At 46.0% G+C, this 24,651-nt stretch overlaps 3 protein-coding genes across 8 annotated transcripts; 1 reads left to right on the plus strand and 2 right to left on the minus strand.

The window, feature by feature from the left end:
• Positions 1 to 41: 41 nt before the first annotated feature.
• srp54 (signal recognition particle 54) lies at positions 42 to 10,144 on the minus strand. Of its 2 annotated transcripts, none has more exons than XM_061696557.1 (17): positions 10,038 to 10,144; positions 8,758 to 8,839; positions 8,528 to 8,642; positions 7,982 to 8,073; positions 7,249 to 7,333; positions 7,055 to 7,159; positions 6,893 to 6,959; positions 6,759 to 6,816; positions 6,346 to 6,496; positions 6,111 to 6,259; positions 3,855 to 3,955; positions 3,675 to 3,761; positions 2,617 to 2,690; positions 2,440 to 2,548; positions 1,519 to 1,689; positions 1,345 to 1,440; positions 42 to 373 (listed from the first exon to the last, which is right to left on the minus strand). In XM_061696557.1, exons 3-17 carry the CDS (start codon positions 8,603 to 8,605, stop codon positions 282 to 284), a joined length of 1,515 nt encoding a protein of 504 aa, XP_061552541.1. In that variant the 5' UTR covers positions 8,606 to 8,642; positions 8,758 to 8,839; positions 10,038 to 10,144; the 3' UTR covers positions 42 to 281. The 2 variants fall into 2 exon arrangements, with proteins under 2 accessions (XP_061552541.1, XP_061552542.1); XM_061696558.1 differs by having other exon boundaries at positions 9,830 to 10,142.
• Positions 10,145 to 11,467: 1,323 nt separating this feature from the next.
• On the minus strand, positions 11,468 to 24,551 carry eif5 (eukaryotic translation initiation factor 5). 4 transcript variants are annotated; one of them, XM_061695499.1, is made up of 12 exons: positions 24,474 to 24,551; positions 18,358 to 18,664; positions 16,265 to 16,553; positions 16,098 to 16,179; positions 15,362 to 15,534; positions 15,169 to 15,280; positions 14,967 to 15,097; positions 14,744 to 14,905; positions 14,323 to 14,484; positions 13,318 to 13,482; positions 12,741 to 12,869; positions 11,468 to 11,908 (listed from the first exon to the last, which is right to left on the minus strand). In XM_061695499.1, exons 3-12 carry the CDS (start codon positions 16,334 to 16,336, stop codon positions 11,810 to 11,812), a joined length of 1,287 nt encoding a protein of 428 aa, XP_061551483.1. In that variant the 5' UTR covers positions 16,337 to 16,553; positions 18,358 to 18,664; positions 24,474 to 24,551; the 3' UTR covers positions 11,468 to 11,809. The 4 variants fall into 4 exon arrangements, with proteins under 4 accessions (XP_061551483.1, XP_061551482.1, XP_061551485.1 ...); XM_061695498.1 differs by lacking the exon at positions 24,474 to 24,551 and adding an exon at positions 19,202 to 19,305; XM_061695501.1 differs by lacking the exon at positions 24,474 to 24,551 and adding an exon at positions 18,927 to 19,195.
• vps29 (VPS29 retromer complex component) lies at positions 19,781 to 24,009 on the plus strand. Of its 2 annotated transcripts, none has more exons than XM_061695503.1 (4): positions 19,781 to 19,891; positions 21,875 to 22,066; positions 22,724 to 22,959; positions 23,461 to 24,009. In XM_061695503.1, exons 1-4 carry the CDS (start codon positions 19,889 to 19,891, stop codon positions 23,576 to 23,578), a joined length of 549 nt encoding a protein of 182 aa, XP_061551487.1. In that variant the 5' UTR covers positions 19,781 to 19,888; the 3' UTR covers positions 23,579 to 24,009. The 2 variants fall into 2 exon arrangements, with proteins under 2 accessions (XP_061551487.1, XP_061551486.1); XM_061695502.1 differs by lacking the exon at positions 19,781 to 19,891 and adding an exon at positions 19,983 to 21,087.
• Positions 24,552 to 24,651: the final 100 nt, after the last annotated feature.

Consider the following 24,651-nt stretch of genomic DNA (forward strand, 5'->3'; position numbering starts at 1 on the left):
CGCCGATAGAATAATTCAATACAAACAAGAGTCTCAGAACGTGAACTGTATATATTTAATTCTGAAAAGTTTCACGAGTGATGACATCACTCAGCACATATCACCTGCGATTCTGATTAAAAATGGACAAATAGAAACTTTTGCTCGTTTGGGGCGCCGATCGTCCCGCCTCGTCCAATCAAGACGCAGCGTCTTCATCCAGGGGAAAAAAAGAAGGAAAAAAGCGAGCTCCTCCCTCCAGAAGAAGCTCACGCGGGGGTTTTCCTGCGGCGCCGTGTCGCTCACATGTTGTTGAATCCCATCATGCCTTTCATGTTTCCCGCCGCGCCCTGCTGGAACTGGCGCATCATCGACTGCAGGCCTTGCATGCCGCCTGTGCGCACAAACCGCAAGGTCAGCGTGTGCGCGTGCCCATCAGAAGTCACATCAGTGCAAGTCTCAACTGTTAACCTTCGAGTTACTGCGGTGGGGGGGAGTCAAGTCACATCATACAGTAAGCCCTCGTTTATTGCGGGGGTTACAATCCACAAACTCCCCGCAAAAGACGAAATCGGCAAAGTAGTGACAGATCATGTATTTATTTTTTATTTAATTTTTGTCCTGTTCGGCTGTTAGGTCAAGCAGAACGGAAAATCTATCCCTTTTATGCCGGAACAGTTTGACTGCGTCACAGTGGCGTTTTTAAGCTTCCGCTGTGGTTTCTTAGTATTCTAATTGAGGTTTATTGAGAATCAGTTTCTAGAAGGGAGAGAGAAACAAAGACAGTATTTATATCGATTTCAAAGTTTCATAGCTGCAATTCAATGTCTACAATTGGAGACTTTAGAGTTTTGCAGGCATTCTGCTTGTCCACTTGGTCGCCATCCACTCACTCGACACAAAAGGGAGGTGTGCTCGGCTTGAGTGATATGAACCTCAACCCATGCGGACATGCTAAAGATGGCCGATTTCCTGGCCAAAGCATTAGGCGCTATCCACCGCATCGACGGTCCCGGCGGGGAAGGCAGCACAAAGCATCATGGGAATTAGGGCCGGCAGATCCTCCTGCTTCCAGAGTTCTTTGCAGTGCTCTTTTTAACAACAGTACTGTAAGTTGTAGAAAATCAAGCTAAACGTTACTCTTTACATGCTTTTGTTCCTCACCATGTTGTTTTGAGCAGTGTTGGGAAAGACGACTGAGGAAATGTACTTGGTTACAATTACAAGTTACCCCGTTGAAAATGTAATAGCGGAGTAAGTCTTTCAATTATTGGATCAAAGTCATAGAATTAATTCCATTTTGATGACTGCACCAAGAGGAGGCCGTTTCGCGAGTGTGTCTGCGTGCACGTGTGTGAGTGTTACCCATGTGGTGAAGCACACGGGGGTCCATCATCTTGGCCATCTGCTGGTTGAGTTTGGCCATCTGAGAAGGGTTGACATTCTTGGACATGTCTCCTCCTGAGCGCGCACACAAAGACGACACGCGTAAGACGACGACGCGCACGTGACAAACTCGGCCGGTGACTGACGCGTCACCTTTGAACAGGCCTTTGATGCCGCCCATCTTCTTGACCATCTGGGCAAACTTGGTGTACTGGGTCAGAAGTTCTTGGACGTCCCGGGTGGCCACGCCCGCTCCGCGAGCGACGCGCTGGATGCGGTTGGTCTGCTTGCTGAACAGCTTGGCGCCGTCTTTGCTGTCCAACTCTACAAGCAGAAAGACGCGCGCACACAAAAGTGGGCGGCCACCTCACGTCGTCATGGCGATGATAGAAATTCCTGGCTACACGCTTACATCCCACTACATATACACACCCAGATCTCCTTATAAACATATAGTCGCACCGACACAACAAACGCGCAAAATATCAACAGAGGGTATGTTGGGAAGTTGCCTCCGGGTGCGCCCTTTGCGAAACCCGGGGCGTTGTTGGAACTGACACGTTCAATATGGCGGATGTACTGACGTAACCCTGCCAATAGCGTTCAACACGTTCATCGGTAAAGTTATAGAAAAAGGACAGGTTATATCACATGATCCCCCCCAAAATAAAATGACATGCGGTTGTACCAAGGGAGAGCCAGCCCGTCATGATTTGTTGGCGAGTGCCCTGCGTCCTCTGGTTCAGCTGCATCGCCGGGTGTGCGGCCGTCTTAAAGCTACCACCGTGCAACTCTTTTTCACGTATAGGCTTTACTCTTGGAACCTTGATAGAAAGGACAAATGGGCCGGGAGTCGTCCGATATAGCCGATTGTCCGTTAAAACGAAGCACTTGTTTGCCGTGTGCACCCATATTACTGTACAGTACCATGGCCTAAAACACCCAGTACAGTACAAAGATATAATATAAATTCAAAAAAAAAAAAAAAAAAAAGCTTGAAAATTTCACATTTTATTTTACATTCCCATTTACCTTTAGCCGGTTGGCAATTCCACGACGATCGCGGTACGTTACCTTGGTCGTTCATGCTGTCCATGATGGTCATGAGCTTCTTCAGTCTGGCCATGGATTCCTGCTCGTTTCCTTTACTCATGAAGTCCGTTCCGAAGCCTGGAATCATACCCTACGCACGCGCGTACATTTAGTTGAAGCGCAAAATGGCAGCGGAGGGTCCCGTGAGCGGGGGGTTACCATGATCTGTCCGAAGGGTCCCATCTTCATGATGTTCTGGAACTGCTCGTACATGTCTCTGAGCGTGAACTGGCCTGAGGGTCAGAAGGCACACGTCAAAGCCACAACGCAGCAGGGGGAGGAGCAACCCGAACGCGCCACGTAGACTACACCGCATTTGATGAAAAATACAAACAAACATTCTTCTTTGGAAAATGATGGGAAAAAAAAAATGAAAACATATTAGGCCAAACATTTGAAGTAATACAAATGGAACAAAATAAAAACTAAAAAGAAGACTATTGGCTAAAAACAGACATTCACTTGAAATTAAAATACACAAATATAGAGAAAAATGCACAAAACTTAAATATTTTACAATATATATGTTAAAAAAGAAAACCTACAAATGAAAAGGAGGCCGATATTATGCAGAAAATAAAAAATACTAGCCAAATAACTACACCATAACTGGTCGTCTTAACCCGCATTGCCTACGAAAGAATGCGGTTGGATGTTTGGTGGTCGGAGGGGCCGTAGGCGCAGAATGGCAGCCAGGCTTCTGTCAGACTATGGCTACACAAGTAGCTTGCCGCCGCGGGGTGTGACTGTGGAGTCAATGAATAATGTGCACAATTGGAAAGCGCTATAAGTGTCATGAATTTGAAAAATATATGAGGAGACATAAGAAAACAATTTGAAAAAATACGATTGGAGAAAACAAAAGTATCAGAAAGATTTTATAGAAAAAGGAAAATTACTGGATTTGTCAAAATATACAACCCATTTGGACAAACATGTTAGAAATCTATTTCAAGTATCAGACAAAACAACTGAAAGAACCATATTTGGAAAAAGTATGAAAAATAAAATATTTCTGTGCATTTATAAAAATAAAAAAATTAAAAAAAAACACACTACCTGGGAAATATTGAAATATTAAAACAGAAATTACAATATGGCCATCACCTGGGCTGCCATGTTTTGTAGCGCTGTTACATATCAAGAGCAGAAAATTGAGCGCAGCAGACGGCAGGAACCTGAACACAACACGCAGCCGGAACCTGAACGCATCTCACCGTGTTTGAGCTTGTCAATCAGCTCCTCGTTGTCGTCCAGCTTCAGCTCGTTGACTCGGTCGATCAGGCCCTCGATGTCGCCCATGCCTGACAGGAAGACAAAGTCGTAAGAAGGGAAGGGCGCTCTCTTTTTTTCCTGTTTTTTTTTAAAACCACCTCGGCGGCGGCACGATGACATACCGAGCAGTTTGCTGACGAACGGCTGCGTCTTGAAGGGTTCCAAGTCGTCGATGTGCTCGCCAGTTCCGATGAAGACGATAGGACTCCGGGTGGCCGCCACTCTGACAGGAAACAGCCGCCCAATCGCTTACAAAAAAAGCTTACAGACGACGGCGGCGTCGCTCCAAAACGGACCAAACTTATTGAATGTCGAGCGCTCTTCCTCCCTGTTCACGGCGTCCAAGGAGGCATATCGCTCAGGTCTACGTTGACCGACTTTCACAACTCAATAGTCAATCACTTGCCGTCTTTTCCCTCATCCATCAAATGTCGCACGTGACTATGATAATAAGGAAACTTGATGTATGGAATGGTAATAAAGCCAAAAAGCTTCAGGCGCAACAGCAAATCTGATTTTGATCTTGACAATTCTGTTCTTGGCGTTGTCGTGGAGAAGAATGAAATGCTCTTGTACATTGAACCTGTTGCCATTCATACACCAATTACATTTGTGAGTAAACCGAGACGTGGTCATTAATTCATCGCCGCCGTTGTGCAGAAACCCCGTATGTCCAACTACGGTCAGTTTCCGATTTTTCCACAAATAGATACGATTGATCCGCCCCGGCGGCCGACCGGTTAGAGCGTCTGCCTCGCAGTTCCGAGGACCCGGGTTCAATCCCCGGCCCCGCCTGTGTGGAGTTTGCATGTTCTCCCCGTGCCTGCGTGGGTTTTCTCCGGGCACTCCGGTTTCCTCCCACATCCCAAAAACATGCATGAATTGGAGACTCTAAATTGCCCGTAGGCGTGACTGTGAGTGCAAATGGTTGTTTGTTTCTATGTGCCCCGCGATTGGCCGGCAACCGGTTCAGGGTGTACCCCGCCTCCTGCCCGATGACAGCTGGGATAGGCTCCGGCACGCCCGCGACCCAAGTGAGGAGAAGCGGCTCAGAAAATGGATGGATGGATGGATGGATGGATGATCCGCCCCAGTGTCGTCTGTTATTTTTACGCATTATCAACCAATTTAAAGTGTTGCAAATAGCTTGAGAACAACTATTAACTCCCATGAAGTGTTGCAAATAAGGGGGGTGTTCATATCAAATAGCACATAAGCCCTGATTTTCTGATGCACCAAGATGTTTTAACTGCTGAGTCAGTCAAGTATTGTATAGGGCCCGACCGATTAATCACCCAACTGATTTTATCGGCCAATATTGGTCCGTTTGAAATCTGCGAAAATTGGTTGAGTTTTTCTTTTAACCACATTACAACATAAGACAAAGATATTTAAACAGACAATGTTACGGGAAATACAGAATCATGCAAAAATGGATCATCAGGAAAAAAAAATGCACACAAAAAGATTCAGTTTAACGCTACGTCTGTATATCATACATTTAAAACGCAACTCTGTTCAAGGGTGTCGATTTTTGGGGAAGTCAACACTTCATGGCAAAGAAACGAATGGAGTAGAAGAAATGGGACTTAAGTTTCAACTGCATCGTGCATCAGTAACTTCACTCATTACGTTGCATACATCGATGGTTGAAATCTATCATTAAATTCATCGGAGAATGCATTTTTGGGACATTGGTGTACTTGAAAATTCCTCTCTGTTGTCAAGCTAAACAAATGCTAAAGGACAAAGTATTGTAAAACAGTCCAATGATGTGACTGAAATTCATGTATTTGTTGCTGTAAGCGGTAAGGGATCCAAAAAGAAGTTTTATTTGATTCATTATATATTTTTTAAACGGATCGGCCGATGAATCGTTTATCGTAATGTTCTTTTGCTACCGAAAATCGGCTTTGGCCTGAAAAAAATCCATATCGGTCGGGCCCTGGTATTGAAGGCTTTTGTTCGGTGCGAGCGCGGATTTTACCGGCAACGTAATCTACGAATTAGCAACTTTTCCAGCATATTAAATAAGCGATCGAACATGATCTCGGGTTTCTGTCGTGTCGACGTTGTTGCGCAACGGTATACGGTGGCAACATAAGGTACGATACCAACTCGGACAATGCAGCGTTTGCAAAAACTCAAGCAAGATGACGTGTTTTTTTTTGTGATTCTGGACATGCGACGATGTACTTCTTGCGACATTCTTGTTCGGTGGTGTGACTTGGCAAATGTAAGCAATGTTTGAGAAACCTCGGTCTGGTGAATGCTACGCTTACAACAGGAGATGAGATTTTTTTGGGTCTCAACTGGAACTGAGCATCTTCGATAAGCGATAAAATTGAATAAAGCGTCACGAGCGCGCAGCCGCTTACGCGCTCAGAGCTCCTCCCCCTTTGGCGTGTCCGTCCAGCTTGGTGACGATGACCGACGCCACGTCCACTTTGTCCTTGAAGGCTTTGGCCTGAGACTCGCAGGCCTGACCGACGGAGGCGTCCATCACGTAGACGACGTTGTCGGGTTGCTGCGGAAACGCACGCAAAAGCCTCTGAGGCCGACTGGCGGTTGGGGCGGAAGGGGCGCGGCGGAGCGGTGCGTTCGGGTGCTCACCACGGCGTTGGAGACCTGCAGCATCTCCTCAAACAGCGAGTCCTCCTGTTTGTGGCGTCCGCTGGTGTCCACGATGATGATCTCAAAGTTCTCGCCTTTGAACTTCTCCACGCCTTCCGCTGCGATCACCACGGGATCCATCTCTGTGTAACTGAACGCAACGCAGTAGCGTCGTTTGCAATGTTGCAGTACTGAGATGCTGTCAAATGAAGAAGTGACCGGCAGAGGGACGCGGCTGGACACAAAATGATCCCGAGTCGTTTGTACGAGCTCAGGCTGTATACTACGAATGCGCTGTAGCATGAAGCAAGTTGTAGATTTCCAGTTCAAATATCCATTTTATTTAGCGAGCGATAAGTGGATATAGTAATTGCGGCGACAGGCCCAAGGGGGAAGCAGACCGCCCGACTCACCTGCCGTAGAAGGGTATTCTGGCCTTGGTGGCGTTTTGTTTGAGCTGATCGAAGGCGCCTGCGGACAGGAAAGCCCCCCAGTGAGGGTCACGTGTCATTCGCCACGTCACACGACGCGGTGTCGAGTGGTTTACCGGCGCGGAATGTGTCGGCACAGATGAGGCACGTCTTCCAGCCTTTTCTTTGGTAGTAATACGCCAGCTGCGAGGCAGACATCAATAACCCATCTGGATTGTGTCCATCATTATTATTATTATTATTATTATTATGAATGAATGACAGTTGTCAGGCTTCACCTTTGAGCAGGTTGTGGTTTTGCCGCTGCCCTGCAGGCCGACAAACATGATGACGTTGTTCTTCCCTTTGACAGGCGTCCACGCCTTCACGCCGGGGTCAACCAGCTATGACAACACAACGAGCAAAACCGCGCCACACGCGTTTTTTTCCCATCTCCTCCTCGTACCACGACTTGTTTTTGTACCACTCTGACCTTGACCAGCTCCTTGAAGACGGCGTGCTGTATCATCCTCCTCTTGTTCAGACCCGACGCCATCTCCTCCAGGTCGATGGCAGCCCTGCGGGGACAAAGACGAGAAAGTCGCGAGTCCAATGGGAAGCTAGGCTTTCGTCGGATGCATTCGGTGGCTGTTTTGTTAGTGCGAGCAGTTCGCGTCAGCAAAGGGGAACTACGGCAGCACACTAAGACCATCGGGCCCTTTTTGTCCCGATTGCGCACCTTCCCAATCCAGGACGACAATACATTTTATAAGACGGTCCTTTGGTCTGAGGTGTGTCAACAGCGGACCGGTCCCGATAATAGTGTCCGAAATGGGTCAGGGCCGGCAATCTTAACGACCCAAAATCTTGGCGTGTGCGGGCAACGTCGACGGCTCGTGACACGAATGTGGCCAATCGGGACGTCACCTGACTGAGCCGGCCAGAAACCCAAACATATTTTGTACAAGTGTCTTGTAATTAACAATCACCATTCTAAGAGACTGCCGCCTCCTTCGGAAATAGTCGGCAAGCATAACGATACTTTCTCCTTGGCTTTTGTTAGATCACGTTTGATCATGAGAGATGTCGGTCTTGGATTTGAGATCGGCGGATGGGATCTTCATGGATGGGTTCTGCCACAGATCACCTTTGAGAATTTGAAAAATCCTTGTGCGTACCTGGCCTGAGGGAGAAAATAAACTAAATACCTAAAACTTCTCACTCACTTGACATTCTCTCGCAGCTGCTTGACCAGCTTGATGTTGACGTCGGCCTCCAGGAGGGCGGCGCACACCTCCTTCAACATGGAGTTGAGGACCTGGCGGGAGGAGACGCTCGTGTCAGTGCGAGACAAAAATGCAATCATTCACTCATTCCTTACTTGCTGTATCGGGATTTGATGGAATGGACATAGACACTTCCCTAAAAAGTCGACGAAAAATCCAACTGGAGTGATTCCGAAGTCGGGAATGAGCGAATGGCTCGATTGACTCCTTCTTGAAACCTGAATCACTACAATGGGACTTTTCTGAGATAGCAGATCGAGTTAGTTCCAAAAATCTCCAATGAAAATCCCCATGTAGTGATTGTGGAGTAGGGAATGAGTGAATGATTCTGAACGCGGTCGCTGCGTGGTAAACGTTGAACACATTTAATACTGACGCTCGTTGGCCTCGACCCCTTTCTGAGCCTATTATTGGGACAAAACGCCGTCTGCGGAGCGGTTTGGATGGCGGCTGAGGGCGCTACGTCGGTGTGCTGTCGCACGTTACCTCTTCATTGATGATGGTGGCGTTGCTGAGCGACCTCAGCGCCGACGTGATTTTGCGGCCCAGATCGGCGAGCACCATGGCGACGTTTGATGCTGCACTTTACACGCTTCCGCCGCTGATCAGAAAACACACACACAGACGTGTAATCGTTGGAAATGATCCAAAACGATTTAGTCAATATAAATAACATGTCAATAAAGGCTGGAAAACAGACAGACAGATAGACTCACGTCACGTGTGGGTGGCGGCGGACGCTCGACTGAGCGTGTCAGAAGGTCGGCCGAGAAGATGAGGGCTCCGGCACTTTTCCTACTGAAAATGGAATTCGAGACATTTGCACATCACCGCGGCAACAGCAGCGCCGCTTGACGTCCCATCTATCTGTTGTCTGTACTACGGACCCCCGCACGCAAGCAACCTTTTCAAAGTGACTTATTTACGTGAAACACGGCAGAAAACGGAGATTCGGATACAGGTCGGCTCCGGCTCTCCCGCAACCCGAGAAAAGGGACGCCGGACGAAGAAAAAGAACAGCAAAGTCTGGCTAAAATGTCAGCAGACAAGAACTCGACAAACGTGCACAAGGACGTCTGCGGAATACAGACTGCAATTGTGCGCATTCCAAAAAGCATTCTGCAATGTATGCGCAACAATGAGGATAAACAAAGTCGGCAGAGTCAATATTCAATATCAACAAAGTAGAATCATCTCATGAATAATTCATCCATCCATTGTCCGTACTGCTTTTCCTCCTGACGGGTTGCGGGCGTTCGGGCGAGCGGCGGGCTACACCCTCAACTGGTCGCCAGCCACATAGAAACTAACAACCGCTCGCACTCAGGCAATTTAGAGTCTTCAATCAACCTTGCATGCATGTTTTGGGGATGTGGGAGGAAAAAGACCCACGCAGACACGGCGGCCACACAGGCGAGGCTGGATTTGAACCCGCAACCAACTGTGAGGCAGACGTGCCAACCAAAAAAACTTTGATTTGAATACATTTGAGAAACGCCCAAAAAATGCCATTGGTGTTTGGGTTTAATACAGACTGTTCAAACTGTTACACTTGCTATTTCCTAAAAAAGACGACAAACGTTTGATGTTGCACTTTCCTAAAAAGAAGAGACCAGTGCCAAGACATTCATCATTTTGCTCGCAGTCGTCGTGCTCATTCTCAGACTCGAGCTGGGCGATTAATCGAAATGTAACCGTGAACATCGCCAGCTTAATGTTCGTAGTCAATGGAAAATCCTATTGACCGGCAAGCATAAATTAGCATCCGACCTCATGGGAGGGATTTACCTTCAAATAACGAATATTCGCACTCAAACGCTGTATTCGGCCGTCTTATCGTGACACTTCAGTCGCTGCTGTTGACACCTTGGTCGACAGACAAACAAACAGCTACCCGATGCTAACGTAAGCAGCTAGCTCGCGTGTATTGCGCTCGGCAGTCAAGGCGAACACAGCCCAACTGAACAAAAAACAAAAGTGAAAAAGACAAGTTGACCTGGAACGTTCCCACTCGCCGACGTCGTGCGCGTCTTCGTCACAGCCACTTGCTCGATCCGCTCGTCATCACTTCACTCAGGCGGAAGTCAGCTTCTTCTTCTTCTTCGTCTTCTTCTTCGTCTTGGTCATGCACACGCTCACGTCTCTGCGTCGCCCTCTACCGACCAAGCGACAGCAGCCGCGCGAAGCGGCGTCAAAACTGTTGCGTTCGCACGCCAATCGAAAAGATGGGAATTTGCACCACTTCAAGTCAAAAGCGTCAAAGTCAATGTGACGTCGTCGATTTTGGGCAGAAGATTGTTTTTTTTTCAAATTCTTTTTATTACAAACAAGTACAATGTTAAGTATTTGAAAATTTGTAGATTGGGATGAGTGTCTTTTGTTTTCAGAGTCTCTGACACTCTCGGGGCATTGTTATATTGCTTCGTCCTTTTGGAAACATGATGACAAAATGTTGAATTTGTGTCAGATGATATCTTCACTTAAAGTCTCAGCAATATACTACATTGGAGGGGTTCATTGTTGAAAGAAACCATGAAGTTACGGGAAGTCATGTTTTGCGCTACTATCATTTTTGTTAACATTTATGCTGATTGTCTATAATTTTGGGCATCGTGGTTGTTGTATGCTTTTAAACGAGCCACGTGAATAGAAATTGTAGAAATAAAAAAAAAAAAAATTAAATGCAAATAGAAATCCTCTTTTAAGCACTCTCATTCTGGAAAAGAATTGACTAAAATCATTGTCTGTTTTTCAGTTTTTATTGGCCATTTCTGAATGAAGTTCATTCTGTGTTGTGAGACGATTCTTAACATCGATCTGTCGCTTAATACATTTAACATGTACATCTGTCAACCAATTAGGTGCGTTTCCTCATTAAGACAAGATGTACTAGCGGATCAGCTCGTCACCGATGTGAAGTGCAGGTCGCGACCGGGTCCGCGACCCGCAGCACCTCAACGAGAAAATACAAAGGCCAGCGCAACGAACACGACACGGGCTGATCTGAGGAGCCAAAATGTTGCTTAAATGGAAGCGTAGCAATAGAGGATGTCCATCCAGAGGTGGGGGGGGAGGAGCCAAACGGGTACTGCTACTCTGTGTTATTTTCTTTTTTTTTGGGGGGGGGGGGGGGGTCTTGTCAACTCCTGTGACAGGCAGAACCTCAGGCCGTGTTAGTCTGCCGCAGAGCAACCTTCACAATTCCGTGCGTGTGGAATGGATCTAGCCGCCAGTGTTCAAGGACTGCGAACCCCGCCCTCCCCGGAGCTATACGGTTCACGTAAATGGACAATTTCACCAAAAGGAGACTGATTTGGCCGAAGGGGAATAAACCACGTATGTTAGGAGGAACAAGAAATGGAAAAAAATGCTTTTTCCCTATGACTGCATATTCATGGTGTAGAACAATAAGAGTGCGAGCAGTAGTTATGAATAGCAAAACATTCATTTTCTTTATTGACTGGAAAAATATGAGGGACCACAAAAAGTGCACTGCAATGATCCCCAAAAAACAGGCATGATTAAAATCGCCCACAACGAGCACAGCATCACTGGTGCGTTTTGTCACGGCTCGGACGCACGCCGACGTCAACGTGCAGCCGGTTAGTTTAGCGCTAGCTTACGTGAACATGCCTCCAAGCTGGGGAAAGAGGTCGGGGGGAGGGTCAGGTGGTTGGTTACAGGGTGGTCAGGAGGAGGGGGGGGTTCAGCCATTTCAAAATTGGGAGTCTAAGCCTCAAAAACAAGAAAGCATCATCAATATTATTCTCAGATGGCGTCGATATCGATGTCTTCCTCTTCCTTCTCCGGCTTTTCCGCTTTCACCGCCTCCACTTTGAGCTCGCGGGCCGAAGGGGAATAAACCACCTGTGGCCAAATTGCGGGGACAAATGTTACAATAAATCAATCAATAGAACCTTACGCGAAGCAGTACACTGCAGACACAAGTGGACGGAAACTCCATTGAAGACTCCTTCGTGAAACATGACCGGAGAGTCGGCGGTTGGGGCTTGTACAGCCGCGCTGCCATTCTCAAAAATAGCTCATACTTTTTGAAAATGCTTCAATGTAAACATTGTTTAAATCCATTTAATGTATTACATCGTTTTGGAATTTCTAAATAAATTAAGCATTTATTAAACTGGAAATTTTCCAACCCATTTTCCAATTTGATGAGCATTTTTAAGTCTTTTTAAAATCCATTTTAAATCCAATTCAATATTTAAGTTAACAACTTTAAATAAATGCAAGACTTCAGATAAAAACACCTAATCGGTTTTAGAATTTGTAAAAAAAACAAAAAAAAAAAAAACATTTTTTTTTTTTTTTAAATACATTTATAAAAAGGCAATAATCTTTGAATACATTTTTAAAATAAATGTAGGTATGAACATTTAAAATAAATGTTAATTACATTGTACACATTTTGTGAGAAGCAAAGTCATTGGTGGACATAAAATGAAAATACTGCAAAATTACAAAAGCAAATACGTTACTATATATTCTCCAGATTATCTTTTTTTTTTTTAATGTATTAAAAACTATGAAATTCTTATTCTGATGAAAAGCAGTTTGAGGTGTTTTTTTTTTTTTTTTTCTTCTTTCTGAGGAAGATGAAGGCCTTCATTTTGGCTGCCACCAAAACAACATTTTGGTGGAACAACAAGCGAGGCCCATTCAATTCAACGGAAGCAATCACCTCGACGTTGCGGTCGTCTTCGTCGCTGCCCTCGCTCTCCTCCTCGGCCTCCTTCAGCCACTTGATGAAGGGCGCCGCCTTGGCGTGGATCTCTTTGGCCAGCTCCTTGGAGACGTACTTTTTGGAAACCTGCGCGAGAGGCAGCCCGTCGGTCAGAGGGTCTGGCGCTTGGAGACCGCCGGCGCGCCGGGCACAATCGCCCCAAAACGTGCGCGCCAATAAAACAAACTACGCCGACGCCCGACCTCAGCAAATTTCTGATAGGATTGTGTCATATCGTCCCCCAAATCAATGACATTTGGGGGTTTTACACAATGACAATACATCGTCAACCTGCCAATAACAAAGAAATTACACGATCAATAACAACGATTCCTATTTTTCTTGAATCAAGTTGGTGGAACTTAAAATCTTTTTTTTTTTTTTGACTAACAAAAGGCAAGTCAGTCCTATCATTCTTGAAAATGGACAACTCCCGCGGCATTTAGGGCGACAGACGATAGTCGCGTCCGATACGAGCGAGTCGTCGTTGGGGTTTTTTGGCTTGCGAAGCGAAAACGTTTGAAGTAAGCCGGACCTTCTCAGCCCAGGCGAAGATGACGTCCTCATCCAGCAGGTCTGCGTCGTACAAGTCTTTGAGGATGATGGGAACTCTCTGCAGCAGCTGGACTTGGTGCAGCTTCACCACGCACTCGAAGCCTCCCAGCAGGTACTTCTGGGCCTTCTTGTTGTTGTGGCAGAACTGAGGACGCAAAGGAAAAACCTGCATTCAAGTTAACGGCCCCAGGCTGCCTCTGACTTCATAAAAATTGGATCTGACCAACGAGGCGCTAAGGTGGGTGTCATTTTTAAGCACGATTGTCAGAAAAGGCGGGACGTCGGAGAAAAGCCGCCAACTGGACGTTTCCTCGACAACTGCAAACGTGTCGGACCCTTTCGTGAAAGTAAATATTGCCTCGGGGCCCGGAAGCCAAGAACCGAATGAGTGTATTCGGTATATCGAAGTTTGGTTTTTATCGCTGACGATAAAAAAAAAAAATTCAAAATAAAAATCATCGAAGTTGATTCACCAGCATGGCGAACGCGGGCAATATTCGCGTCACCACATCCTGTTTCAATTAGCCATTGGCGAGGCAGCGAACGGGAAGCGCAAACCCTGACGAAAGCAACAACAAGCACAGACTTCGTGTTAAGACCCTCAAGCAAAAGATTGGACGTTGTTCAGATATTCAGGGATACAAGTGGCACCCTATCTTTTAAAACAAATAAGTTGCAAGTTTGCACATTACCAATAAGTGTTGGAGTGCATTTCTTATTTCTGTCATACAATGTGCTATGCTACCCTTGCTATTTTATTCGAGACAGACGTTTTGAACTTAAATTCCACAAGTAGGGTTATTCAATGTAACCCTACTTGCGGAATGTTTTCTTAGGCTAAAGCAAAATCATCAAGAAAAAAAAGCAAGCAAAAAGTGAGTGGAAGAAGGGGGAGGGACCTGGGCAAAAGTTGTAAATGGAATTTGAAATGTTATTTTCCGGCCACACGGCCCAGCCGACGCCAGGAAAATGCGAGGAGACGCACCCGCAGGAAGTGTCGCTTGTACTTCTTGAGCTGCTCGCGGATGTTGTCGTCAAAGAGCAGCTCGCTGAGGATGAGCGGGCCCATGGCCTTCACGTCCAGACGCTCGGCCTCGGCCAGGATCTCCTTGTCGGCCGCGTCCACCGCGCCGCTCTCCTTCCTTTGCTGGACACGAGACAACGGCCGTCAGGAGACGAACAAACGCAAACGCGTGGCAAAATGTCGGCCCCGAGGATCGGCGGCCTTTCGCGTTTTTGGCGAGCTTGCGACACGAGATGGTGCCCGAGCCCGAATACGCAAAAGCTTACCTCGGGCATTGAAAACCGCTTACTGTACGCGTTTTAAGTTGTACTTCAAAACATCTCTATCAGCTGGATGAACGCGTACGCAGGCCGCTTTAAGTAAGACGTGACTTCAAACTGACTTTGACAAAGTTGTAGAAGAGGTTGACTCTCTCCTCCAGAGGTTTCTCCAGGTCCTCGCTGAGCGTCAGGTTCTTGGCGTGGTCGCTGATCTCCTCCATTCGCCTCCTCTGGGCCTCCTTGGTGGTCTCCTCCCCCCAGTCCTCGTCGTCGTCATCTCCGTCCTGAAACGCACGCGCGCGTGAGCGGCGGCATACAAACGCTAGCCGCGCACGGCGAACGCACCACGGCGTCGGGAGCGTCGAAGTTCTCCTGGTTTCCGGCCTCTCCGCTTCCAGAGCCGTTCTCCTTGTCCTTCTTGCGGTTCTTCTTCTCCTTCTCCTTTTTGGCGGCGGCAGAGCCGCTGTCGCTGGCCTCTGGCGTGAGAGCAGCAGCTTTGGCGATACGGCAACTTCCGCTGTGATTGTGAAGAACACTGTCTCCTCACCTGGTGGGTTTTTGAGAATGAAGGTGCAGAGTTTGTGTCTGGTGTCGAGCATGCCGCGGTACCCGCACGCCTTGCAGGAGGTGCCGATGGTTTGCTTCTTGGGATTGACGTTCTGCGAGGGCGCACGGGAAAGAAAATGTTTCGGATGTTTTCAAATTGGGGTCAGAGCGCCGGCTGCGGGCGAACCCTTTACCAGATCAGTTTCTGGGTTGTCGCACTCGGCGCACAGCACAAACTTTCTGATGAACCCGTCCAGCATGTCCTGCAGCTTGTTGGCCTCGTGCGAGCCGTTGACGATGTAGCGGTCGTTTTTGGTATCAAACTGGGTTTGAGCGCCGAGTTCACAGCCGAAAAACTTGGTCGGGTCTGCTCAAGAGAAAAATGGGAGATAGTCGCCGCGGTCAATCGTGTCGGAAACGCGGCTCGTCGAGCTGACCCTCGCCCACAAAAACATTTGCAAAATCCCCATTGCCTAACTTCCTGACGTTGTTCATTACGCCGCATCTTCCCAAACCCAATATACGCGTTGAAAACAAAAGCAACGCATTATATTCAGCCACTACATCATATCGCCAACATCTAGCTTTATGTAGAATACTAAAATGGACATGATATATGCACAACTATTAAATGAATTCCTACACATCATTCACTAATGTGTGCGAAATAAGAGGTTAAAACAATGATTGGATGTACAAATGAAATACTTGGGACTTTATCCCAGTTTCACTCCTTGAATGGAGATCGTTTCCTCAATATTTGAAGTGGCTCAAACCCCCCAAAAAAGCAATAAAAGTCCCATTTGGAAAAAGAAAACGCCAACGACTATTGGCTTCAGTAGAGCCAGTGAACTGTTTTAAACGGAGTCAATTCACGTTAGGAAATTTGGAGGTATGGACCTTTTCTGGAAAAAACTAAAAATCACATACATGTTGGAGGCCTGTTCAGCGCCTTTGCAACATCGACCATGTTGACAATGACCGTCTTGATTCCATTCCCTTTGCCTTCCACCTGAAGAAAAAACAAACACGGCCATTCAATGTAACGGCGAGGGGGGTCGGGGTCAATGGCGACGGCAGCGGTCCGGTCGCGGCACCTTGGCGATCAGACGGGGCATCTTGTAGCGGTAGAACTGGTCCAACACGCTGCGGTTGACGTTGACAGACATGTTGGCGGGACGACGCGGGCGGCGCTACTATCGGCAAGATAAGAGGATCGTGATTGGGGACTTTCCGGGATCTTCTGTCTGGAAAAGAGGGGATGACATAAACGACTGCAAGCGCGCTCGGTCTCTGACATGAAAAACGCCGTGCCGCCGTGGCCGCAAGCTCCCCGCTTGAAGGCTAAGTTTCCACCACACAGGTTCCAACGGCTGCGCAACAGCTCTGAAACACAAACGGACACAACTCCAGTCAGGCCAGCGGTTACTCGCGGGAAAAAGGGCTGCTTTCACTAGTCACTCGTTTGAAAACCTTCATTACATTTCACTTGAATTAGTTTGCCATAAATGCGGTAGGATACGACAAGAATGCGAATGTTTAACGTTGGCCTTCAGATGCACGCTCAATCATTTTGCTTCAGTTCTAAACACATATTCAATTACCTTCATTTGTACATTCAAACTCTCAGAGGAATCAAGTCAAATGATTATTATTCTAAATCTTCTTTTTTTAAAGGCCTCATTGACAAAATATGCTGATATTTTGTCAGGGGTTTGCAATCTGGGCTTGCCACATTCTGAAATGAGATCGGGATCATTTATTTGATTGAATAAACTTTTTGGAACGGATACATTTGGCAACACCGATTTTCAATTGTGTGAGAATTGATTTTGGATGGCAGTACCACTCCTCAGATGAAAAACAATTGCAAATGAATACTTCCTAAGCCGATCGGCGCATTATGGCACATGTTGCTTTTTAGAGACCTTTGAACATTTTTAATCCGCCAAATGTAAAAGGACATGATGTATTTCTCTGGGTTTGGTCTTTCTGGATTGACTTGGCCAAAATTGAAAACTGTAACTGGAGCAGACGTCCCAATTCCCATTTGAGAGTCCACAAACGCCCCCTTAAATGGGCACACGGGACCTCGGTGGCTTTTGGAATCGCGGTAACGCAGAATTCTCCTCTCACACCAAAAGAAACTGCTGACCCCAAGAGAACAAACACTATGCAATCCCGCATTGGACACGTGGGCAGATTAGGCCAGAAGAGGAAAAACAAACAAATGTGTGAATGCCCGCCGTGGCTTTGAAAAGAAATGTTAAATGTTTGTAAAGAGCGCTCATTGTGCAAGCGCAAAAGCGTGGAGGGGTTGGTGGAACGAGTCCACACAAGGCCAGCCCTTGTTAGGAACCGAACGCATTCCAATACTTTCCTTTTTGCACCAGTTGTACAGTTACTGCTGTTGCAAATGGGATTGTCAATACGGTCCTTATTTATTACTCGCTAGGGCCCAACACAGACAGGCCGTCTCCTTTTCTTCCTGCTTCGATGTGAACATTCATTGGCTCCACCTCAAATGCTGCTTTTGTATTTTTTCCTCTCTCTCGACTGTTGGTTGCTCCCGTTTCTGTTGGTGTAACGTTGAATGTGGCTGCTGTGACAATGTGATTTCCCTCACGCATCCATCTAGCCACAAACGGGCAGGCCTCGGCGAATGCGACATCGGGGCCTATTCCTAAAGAGTTTTGAACGTCTTGCGTCTATTTTGACTCGGACGCAAATTAATTCCGACACTAGAGGCGATCCCAGAAGCTATTTCAGGAGGCTGGCAGGTTAGGCTTTTTTTTTGGTTAGCCTCGCTCCTTTCTTTTGCTTTTAGATTTGAATTAGAAACGACAAATTTTGTTTTTTTATGATGATGATTATATATGCCTACCCTTATATGTATTGTCTTTTATATTTCATGCACAGCTGCAGTTGTTTCTAGTGTTTTTTCCCCCTCTTATAACAACAGAATTGGAACGATATAAAATAGAGCACAATATGGGCCTACTTGTGTAAAGGACAAATGTAAAGTTAGCTTAGCTCCTTAGCCCGGCTAGCTTGGCGCATAGTGCGTCATCCGGCCAACGCACACCAGTGACTGGGAGGCGCCATTTTGATGGCGCTCCGCGTTCAACCGGCGCACGCGCTCGCTTACGGCGGTACTATCAACGCACACAACCAACATTGAGCGACTTACCGTTTTCGCAAAATAAAGACATAAACACAACGCTGATCGTCCCAAGAGGCGCAGTGAACGATGTCGATGAGTGCCGCTGGTCTTGTATCTATGGCAGCAGGCTTCTTCTCGGGTGCTGTGTGACGACGAGGAGGATGAGGAAGATGAGGAAGGAGGAGGGGGCCTCTCTCGCTCTTTATATATATATATATATATATATATATATATATATATATATATAAATTTAAAAAAAATGCACAGAAAGACGATGAAAAAGGCGAAAGTCTTGGGCCGCTGTATCCGAAAACGTCCTCTCTCGTGTCGAGACCTTTGAACACCAAGGAAAACAGAATGCGTTGCGTTTTATTGAAGTTACTTTATTTATTAAGGAAAACCACGACGCAGAGCCTCTCAAAACACCGATAGCAGTCTTCAAATGTGGCCGAAAGCCGGTGGAAGCGGTTAGCCTAGAAATGGAGGAATGACGCTTACGCAAGCCAGTCGAAGGTGTTTCATCATAGTCCCATCCGGCCCGATTTTTTTCACATTATACCGCTCGCAACCATCAACGCTTAACCCAGTAACATTACCTTCACATACATCCACCATTTGGCACCAAATAGGCCAACGTGTACCAGGAAATAGCCGGAGCCCTAATCGACTGCCAGGAAATAGTCGCAACCCACAAATGCTAACAGGGCGAAGAGCTGTGACGTCGTTTAGAAGCTCGGCGCACTTGACCCTGATTCCGTGGAGATATTTTGATGAAAAATGCATTTAGCTCTGCGTGTTAAATCTGTCTAACTGCGATCGCGTGAAGAGGAACCGAGATGGATAATGGATGAACCCCTAGTTGGCACCTTACCTCTGGAATGTTCTGGGAGCTAGCGCTACTCGCTCCACACGTCGCTTTAACCAGCAAATTATGTGGGCTTGCCTACGCGGCATGTGCCACTACTTCCGGCGTCAACGTTTGCCACAATAATACTCACTTTCCAAATGCTCAAGAACACGTAAACTTAAGATACAAATAGAAATTTACATATATTATATTATTTGCAAAGTCGACAAAATTCAGGAGACAATTGAGTCCATCCTCATACGAATAAGCTTATCATTTCTTTGAACTATTTTTATTTTGAAATAGTCGAAAAAGAAGTAGAAACTATACACTACAACACGGTGCTTTCCTGTTTTTGGAAGTACTGTAGTAGAAATGTTGAAAAATAGTAAAACTCGCCAAATTCTGTTTTTTTTTTTTTTAAGACAACATGCCTGACTACTAGAATATGAGTAAAAACTATTATTATGCTGTACAGTATGGATAGTTTGTGTATTTAATTGTATTTATATAATTTCTTTCTTCGTAGGCGTAGCTGATCAACACTCCATACCAGTAGGTGGCGTTAATGCGCCAACCGCCCTCGCTAGAAGAAGAATTAACACTTATTTTGTTGTTTCTCATTGGCTGACGGCGTGACGCGGAGGCGGACGCGGACGCATGCCTTTACGCACTGCCTCAATTTCACTAGCATAAACAGCGAATTTGAAGATGGTGAGTGCGAACTAACCCACAAAGAGACACCGTTTCGCCAAGTGACACTGGCGTTGTAGAACACCGTCCCCGGCACGTTGTTGGTAGGCGACCCGCGAGCGACGTTGTGCTATCGGCGGCTGTAAAACGGCGGTGACGCCTCAAGTAGTCCAAGATGGCTCGCTGATCACATGACAGCTTCTGCATTTTAGTGGCACCAAATGACCAAATGAATGGCATAAACACACTTTAGGTCTTTAAGTGAGCCACCGAGGCGGTCTTTGTGTTCTTATTTCAAGCAACGTCTTGCGTGCGTGGCGCAACATTGACTCTAACGTGACTTTTTCGTGTTGGTGAAGTGGATAGCTCGCTGTGCTAACACGCAAATGCAGCAGACTGACGTCATCTAACGTCATAATTTGCTTCGTTAACTGCTCATTTTGATTGCTAATTGGGATTTAACGTGTTCGAATGTCTCATATGAATACTAGACAATACGGGTGGGCAGACTATGGCCTGTTATGTTGTTATTCAGGTTCCTTCAAATGTATTTATTCACTTTTTTGTTTGTATGCACGTATGTCGGTAAATAATCTTATTGCGTGTATTTATGAAATTGTAAGATTAAAGTTAGGGATAGGGGAGTACCGATACTAGGTATCTGTATAGGGCAGATATCGGATACGCGTGAAGACTGCTGACACCAGCCACTGATACTTGAGACAAAACCCCCCCAAAACTGACGAAGTCCTCCTCACCAGTAGTTGGCGCTATACTGCAGCCGTTTGACAAATCGGTGACTCGTGCTTCAGAAAGAAAGGTCTCTGTTGACAATGTCATTGTGTTCATTGAAATTTGATGCATTAAAGTACGTGTGCTAGTATCGGTCTTTTGTGAGCTGGCCAATCGTCTGTTTAAAAAACAAAGTTTTTCCCTGTTATGCCACAATCACTAACGATTAACGATTAACAACTGAATCAATCACATCACATTTTTCACATATTTTGTCTGCCGGTTTACGTTTAATTTCTAATTTGAATTTCCCCCCTCTTGTCCCAACTGTTTGCCTTTTTCTCTCTTTATCCAACCCCTCCACGCCATTTTTTTGTTTTGTGTTGTAATAATGATTCCTTCCTTGTGTCATTCTATCCGCGATGCACATTCCACACTTCTTCCATCCCGCTTTCGTGTCTCCAATCAACCAGGCTGTTCACCGGGTAAGTGCCTCCCTTACCGCCCCGCCGTGGGTGGATGCCACGTGTTCTCGCCTGGCGCGCTAACGCAAAACTGTCTGGAGGGGCTGCACAGCACCATTTTTGGGACGTTACGCATTCCCAAACACCATCACAGCTATCCTCCTCACGATACACTAACTGAGGCAGCGATGACAACAAATTTGTTGGGGAAACATTTTGTGCAAATATGCTTCCCCAATTAGCTTTGTCTTCTCAAATAGTCGTACCTTTGAGAGGTCCAGGAACTTTGGGAAGGGGTCTGCAGCGGCAATTGGAAACTTTTAAGTTTCAGGAACTACATCTCCCAAAAACGAACAGTTTCTGGAACTTAAATACCAAGAACTACAAATTCCTGGAACTGGATGTTGACATGTACAAATACAGGTCTCCTCTCAAGTAAAAGCCACTCTTTGAGGAAAGACAAGTTCTTTGATATTCTGAAGTTTCCCGTTGCTTCTTTAGACCGCATCTGTGTGGAGCCGTCAAGTTTTGTGTGGGCTTTTGTCTTCAGCGCTTGTGTGAAAACTTCCTGAAAAATGTAACATCTGGTCTCCTGTTGGCTGTCTATCAAAGACACAAGTAACAATGGCGTAATTAACAAACTAGTAGTAGTACAGACATTCACTTGGCTTTTTACTCACTCACTCCAAAAAAAAAAAAAAAAAAAAAAAAAAAACAGTGTTTCTACCTGGGTGTGCATCAGGGAGCCATTCCTAGCCCGCTCATGTTTTTCCCTACACACCATCTAAGCCATCTCCTTTTCATGCAGTTGGTCCTGGTGTTAGGCGACCTGCACATCCCGCACCGCTGCAACACGCTGCCGGCCAAGTTCAAGAAGCTTCTGGTGCCGGGAAAGATCCAACATATCCTCTGCACGGGAAATCTGTGCACCAAGGAGAGCTACGACTACCTGAAGACGCTCGCCGGCGACGTCCACATCGTACGCGGGGACTTTGACGAGGTCGGTACGGCGAGAAAGCTCGGCTAAACGTAACTCTTAACATTTCAAAGGTGACTTGTTCACACTGCCCCCCCCCCCATCACTGTTCTGCATGAAAGGTACCAAACAGTTGCACTCGGCCCACAAATTTTCAGGCTAATGAGGTAATATGAGACCTCGTTCACCGTACCCTTCCGCAAAATTGCCACATCAGAGAAGTGACTGAAGATTTGCCATTCAGCAGCCTGACATGGTTTTGCACATTTAGGTGGCATTTGCGTGAAAGGTACCGATGCGGTTAAAGTCACAAATTGTCACGGTTTTGAGGTAGTATAACCAGCCCTTTTGACACTTTACAGCACCTTTCTGCAAAATTGCCACATCAGAGACAGACCGAAGATCTGGCATTCATCAGGCTGTGCCTTTCACACAGAACCCAGCAAAGTGGGACATTGCCACGTCTGTGTGGTTTCTCACATTCAGGTTACATTTTCCCACATCGCTGTTCTGCATGAAAACTATTCGATTCAGTCGAAGTAAAGTTCACCACCGCTAATTATCTAAATGCGGTAAAGCGCAACAGTGCCGTGGGTTCTGTGCGAAAGGGGCAGGCAAATAAATGCTTTCCGGAACCCGAAGTACCTCCCAAACGGTTTCCGTACGCACGCGTCTTTGCAGAACCTGAACTACCCGGAGCAGAAGGTGGTGACGGTGGGCCAGTTCAAGATCGGCCTGATCCACGGCCACCAGGTGATCCCGTGGGGGGACATGGCCAGCCTGGCGCTGCTGCAGCGGCAGCTGGACGTCGACATCCTCATCTCGGGACACACGCACAAGTTCGAGGCCTTCGAGAACGAGAACAAGTTCTACATCAACCCCGGCTCTGCCACCGGAGCCTACAGCGCGCTAGAAAGGTACAAACGTGTCCGTCTTAGCTCTGTCTGGAGAAAACAGGATCACATTTTTGTTTTCGCAGTCCGTAGCAACATGATCGCATTTTATTATCGTCTCCGTTTGTAGTAGGGATGGGTGAGTACCGACAGCAAGTATCGGGCACTGCTGATACTTTAGGCAAAAATAAATACTAGTTGGCGCTACATTGCGGCGGTTTAACACCGGCGAATCAAGCGTGTCAGAAAGTTCTTTGTTCACAAATTTCTATCGTGCAATGATGGTATCAGTGAGTACTTGAGGCAATAAACTGGGATCGGTCTGAAAAAAAGTGGCGCATCCCTAGTATGTAGCAACATGAGCATTTTTTTGTGGTCTCTGTTGCAAAACGTTTGAGATTATATATTTTTTAATTTGTCTTTTTGGGATATCTCTGCACAACATGATCAAGTTTTTGTTGTCCCTTTGTAGAAAGCTGATTGTTTTTTTCCCCCGGATCCAAATATTTTGCTTTGTGTGTGTAGCAACATCATCCCCTCGTTCGTGCTGATGGACATCCAGGCGTCCACGGTGGTGACGTACGTCTACCAGCTGATCGGAGACGACGTCAAAGTCGAAAGAATCGAGTACAAGAAGTCTTAAAAAGCAGCTCCTGCTGCTGTTCCATTCCTTTCCACTCGGGGGCGATGTCTGCCCTGTATTATATTGATACGTTTTTTTGTTTTGGCTTGTATTGGAGTTTAATCATTCTACTGAATACAAAACATGTTTCACGTGCTAACTTAGCAACAACCTTTAGCTTCCTTTCTTTCCACTTCACACAACTTTGTTCCAACTTCTCTTTGTTTTCAATTATGCAATCAACAGCAAATTTATTTCTTTTAGTAGTGTTTCTGTGATCATAAAATGGCAACCTCCAAAGTTGGAATTGTAAAGCATTCTCTGCCAGGCCATCTTAAAACCTTTGAATAAAATTCTGATGTTACTGACTTGGAAGTCATACCCCATAATTAAATGACGTTCTAAATTAATCTGTTCCAAACTTTGGCCATCATTAAAACATTTTTATGGCAGGCCGTTTTAAAATTCTTAACTGACATTTCAGTGCATGTAGAAACTAAAGTACAACTACACAGTTGGAGCGGGAACAGGAAGTTAATACTGCCACCCAGTGTTGTTGGAATTCAAAAACATGCGTTAGCGTCTGATTGCTAAAATATCTTCTCTTTAAAAAAATTCCGTACAACTTAAACTCAGCAGGGTCGCGGTGTACATTTTATATACAATTTGAAATAAATGCAACAAATATGGTCATTAAAACATAAAATAAACCAAATATGAACATTTGAATGACCTAAAAAAACACCAATGCAAAATATTTCAATTGAGATAACATTCAAAATGTTTGAATCGCGAAAAGACCAAAGAAATAATTTGCAAGGGGGGGAAAAAAAAAAAGATTGAAAACAATGTAAATTAATATTAAAATAATTGTCATTAACACCTTTTAAAGGTAAAATGAAGTAAAACTACTCACCCTCTGACGTCGCAGCGAGGGAACAGGAGGACGTTTTACAACACTGCCGCTGGAATTAACAACTGCGTATTAGCGTCTAGTTTCCCCAAATGAAACGGATTTTAATTGAATGACTTTCTTGTATTGCACAGAGCAGACAGACCACTTCCTGCTTTGTGGTTACACAACATTCTCACAA

The sequence above is a fragment of the Phycodurus eques genome, chromosome 14 (genome assembly GCF_024500275.1).
Source record: "Phycodurus eques isolate BA_2022a chromosome 14, UOR_Pequ_1.1, whole genome shotgun sequence".
In the NCBI taxonomy this organism is placed as follows: Eukaryota; Metazoa; Chordata; class Actinopteri; order Syngnathiformes; family Syngnathidae; genus Phycodurus; species Phycodurus eques.

What these genes read in the sequence shown, in the direction of transcription:
- srp54 (XM_061696557.1), bottom strand. Translation starts at nt 8,605, where the DNA reads ATGGTGCTCGCCGATCTGGGCCGCAAAATCACGTCGGCGCTGAGGTCG. An exon ending in CAGCTGCGAGAGAATGTCAA is followed by an intron (nt 7,334 to 7,981) that starts GTGAGTGAGAAG and finishes TTGTCCCCGCAG; the next exon opens with GGCTGCCATCGACCTGGAGG. An exon ending in AAACCACAACCTGCTCAAAG is followed by an intron (nt 6,960 to 7,054) that starts GTGAAGCCTGAC and finishes TCTGCCTCGCAG; the next exon opens with CTGGCGTATTACTACCAAAG.
- eif5 (XM_061695499.1), bottom strand. Translation starts at nt 16,336, where the DNA reads ATGTCTGTCAACGTCAACCGCAGCGTGTTGGACCAGTTCTACCGCTAC. An exon ending in TCGACGCTCCCGACGCCGTG is followed by an intron (nt 14,906 to 14,966) that starts GTGCGTTCGCCG and finishes CGTGCGTTTCAG; the next exon opens with GACGGAGATGACGACGACGA. An exon ending in TCTTCTACAACTTTGTCAAA is followed by an intron (nt 14,485 to 14,743) that starts GTCAGTTTGAAG and finishes TCTCGTGTCCAG; the next exon opens with CAAAGGAAGGAGAGCGGCGC.
- vps29 (XM_061695502.1), top strand. Translation starts at nt 21,025, where the DNA reads ATGCACATTCCACACTTCTTCCATCCCGCTTTCGTGTCTCCAATCAAC. An exon ending in TACGCGGGGACTTTGACGAG is followed by an intron (nt 22,067 to 22,723) that starts GTCGGTACGGCG and finishes GCGTCTTTGCAG; the next exon opens with AACCTGAACTACCCGGAGCA. An exon ending in GCCTACAGCGCGCTAGAAAG is followed by an intron (nt 22,960 to 23,460) that starts GTACAAACGTGT and finishes TTGTGTGTGTAG; the next exon opens with CAACATCATCCCCTCGTTCG.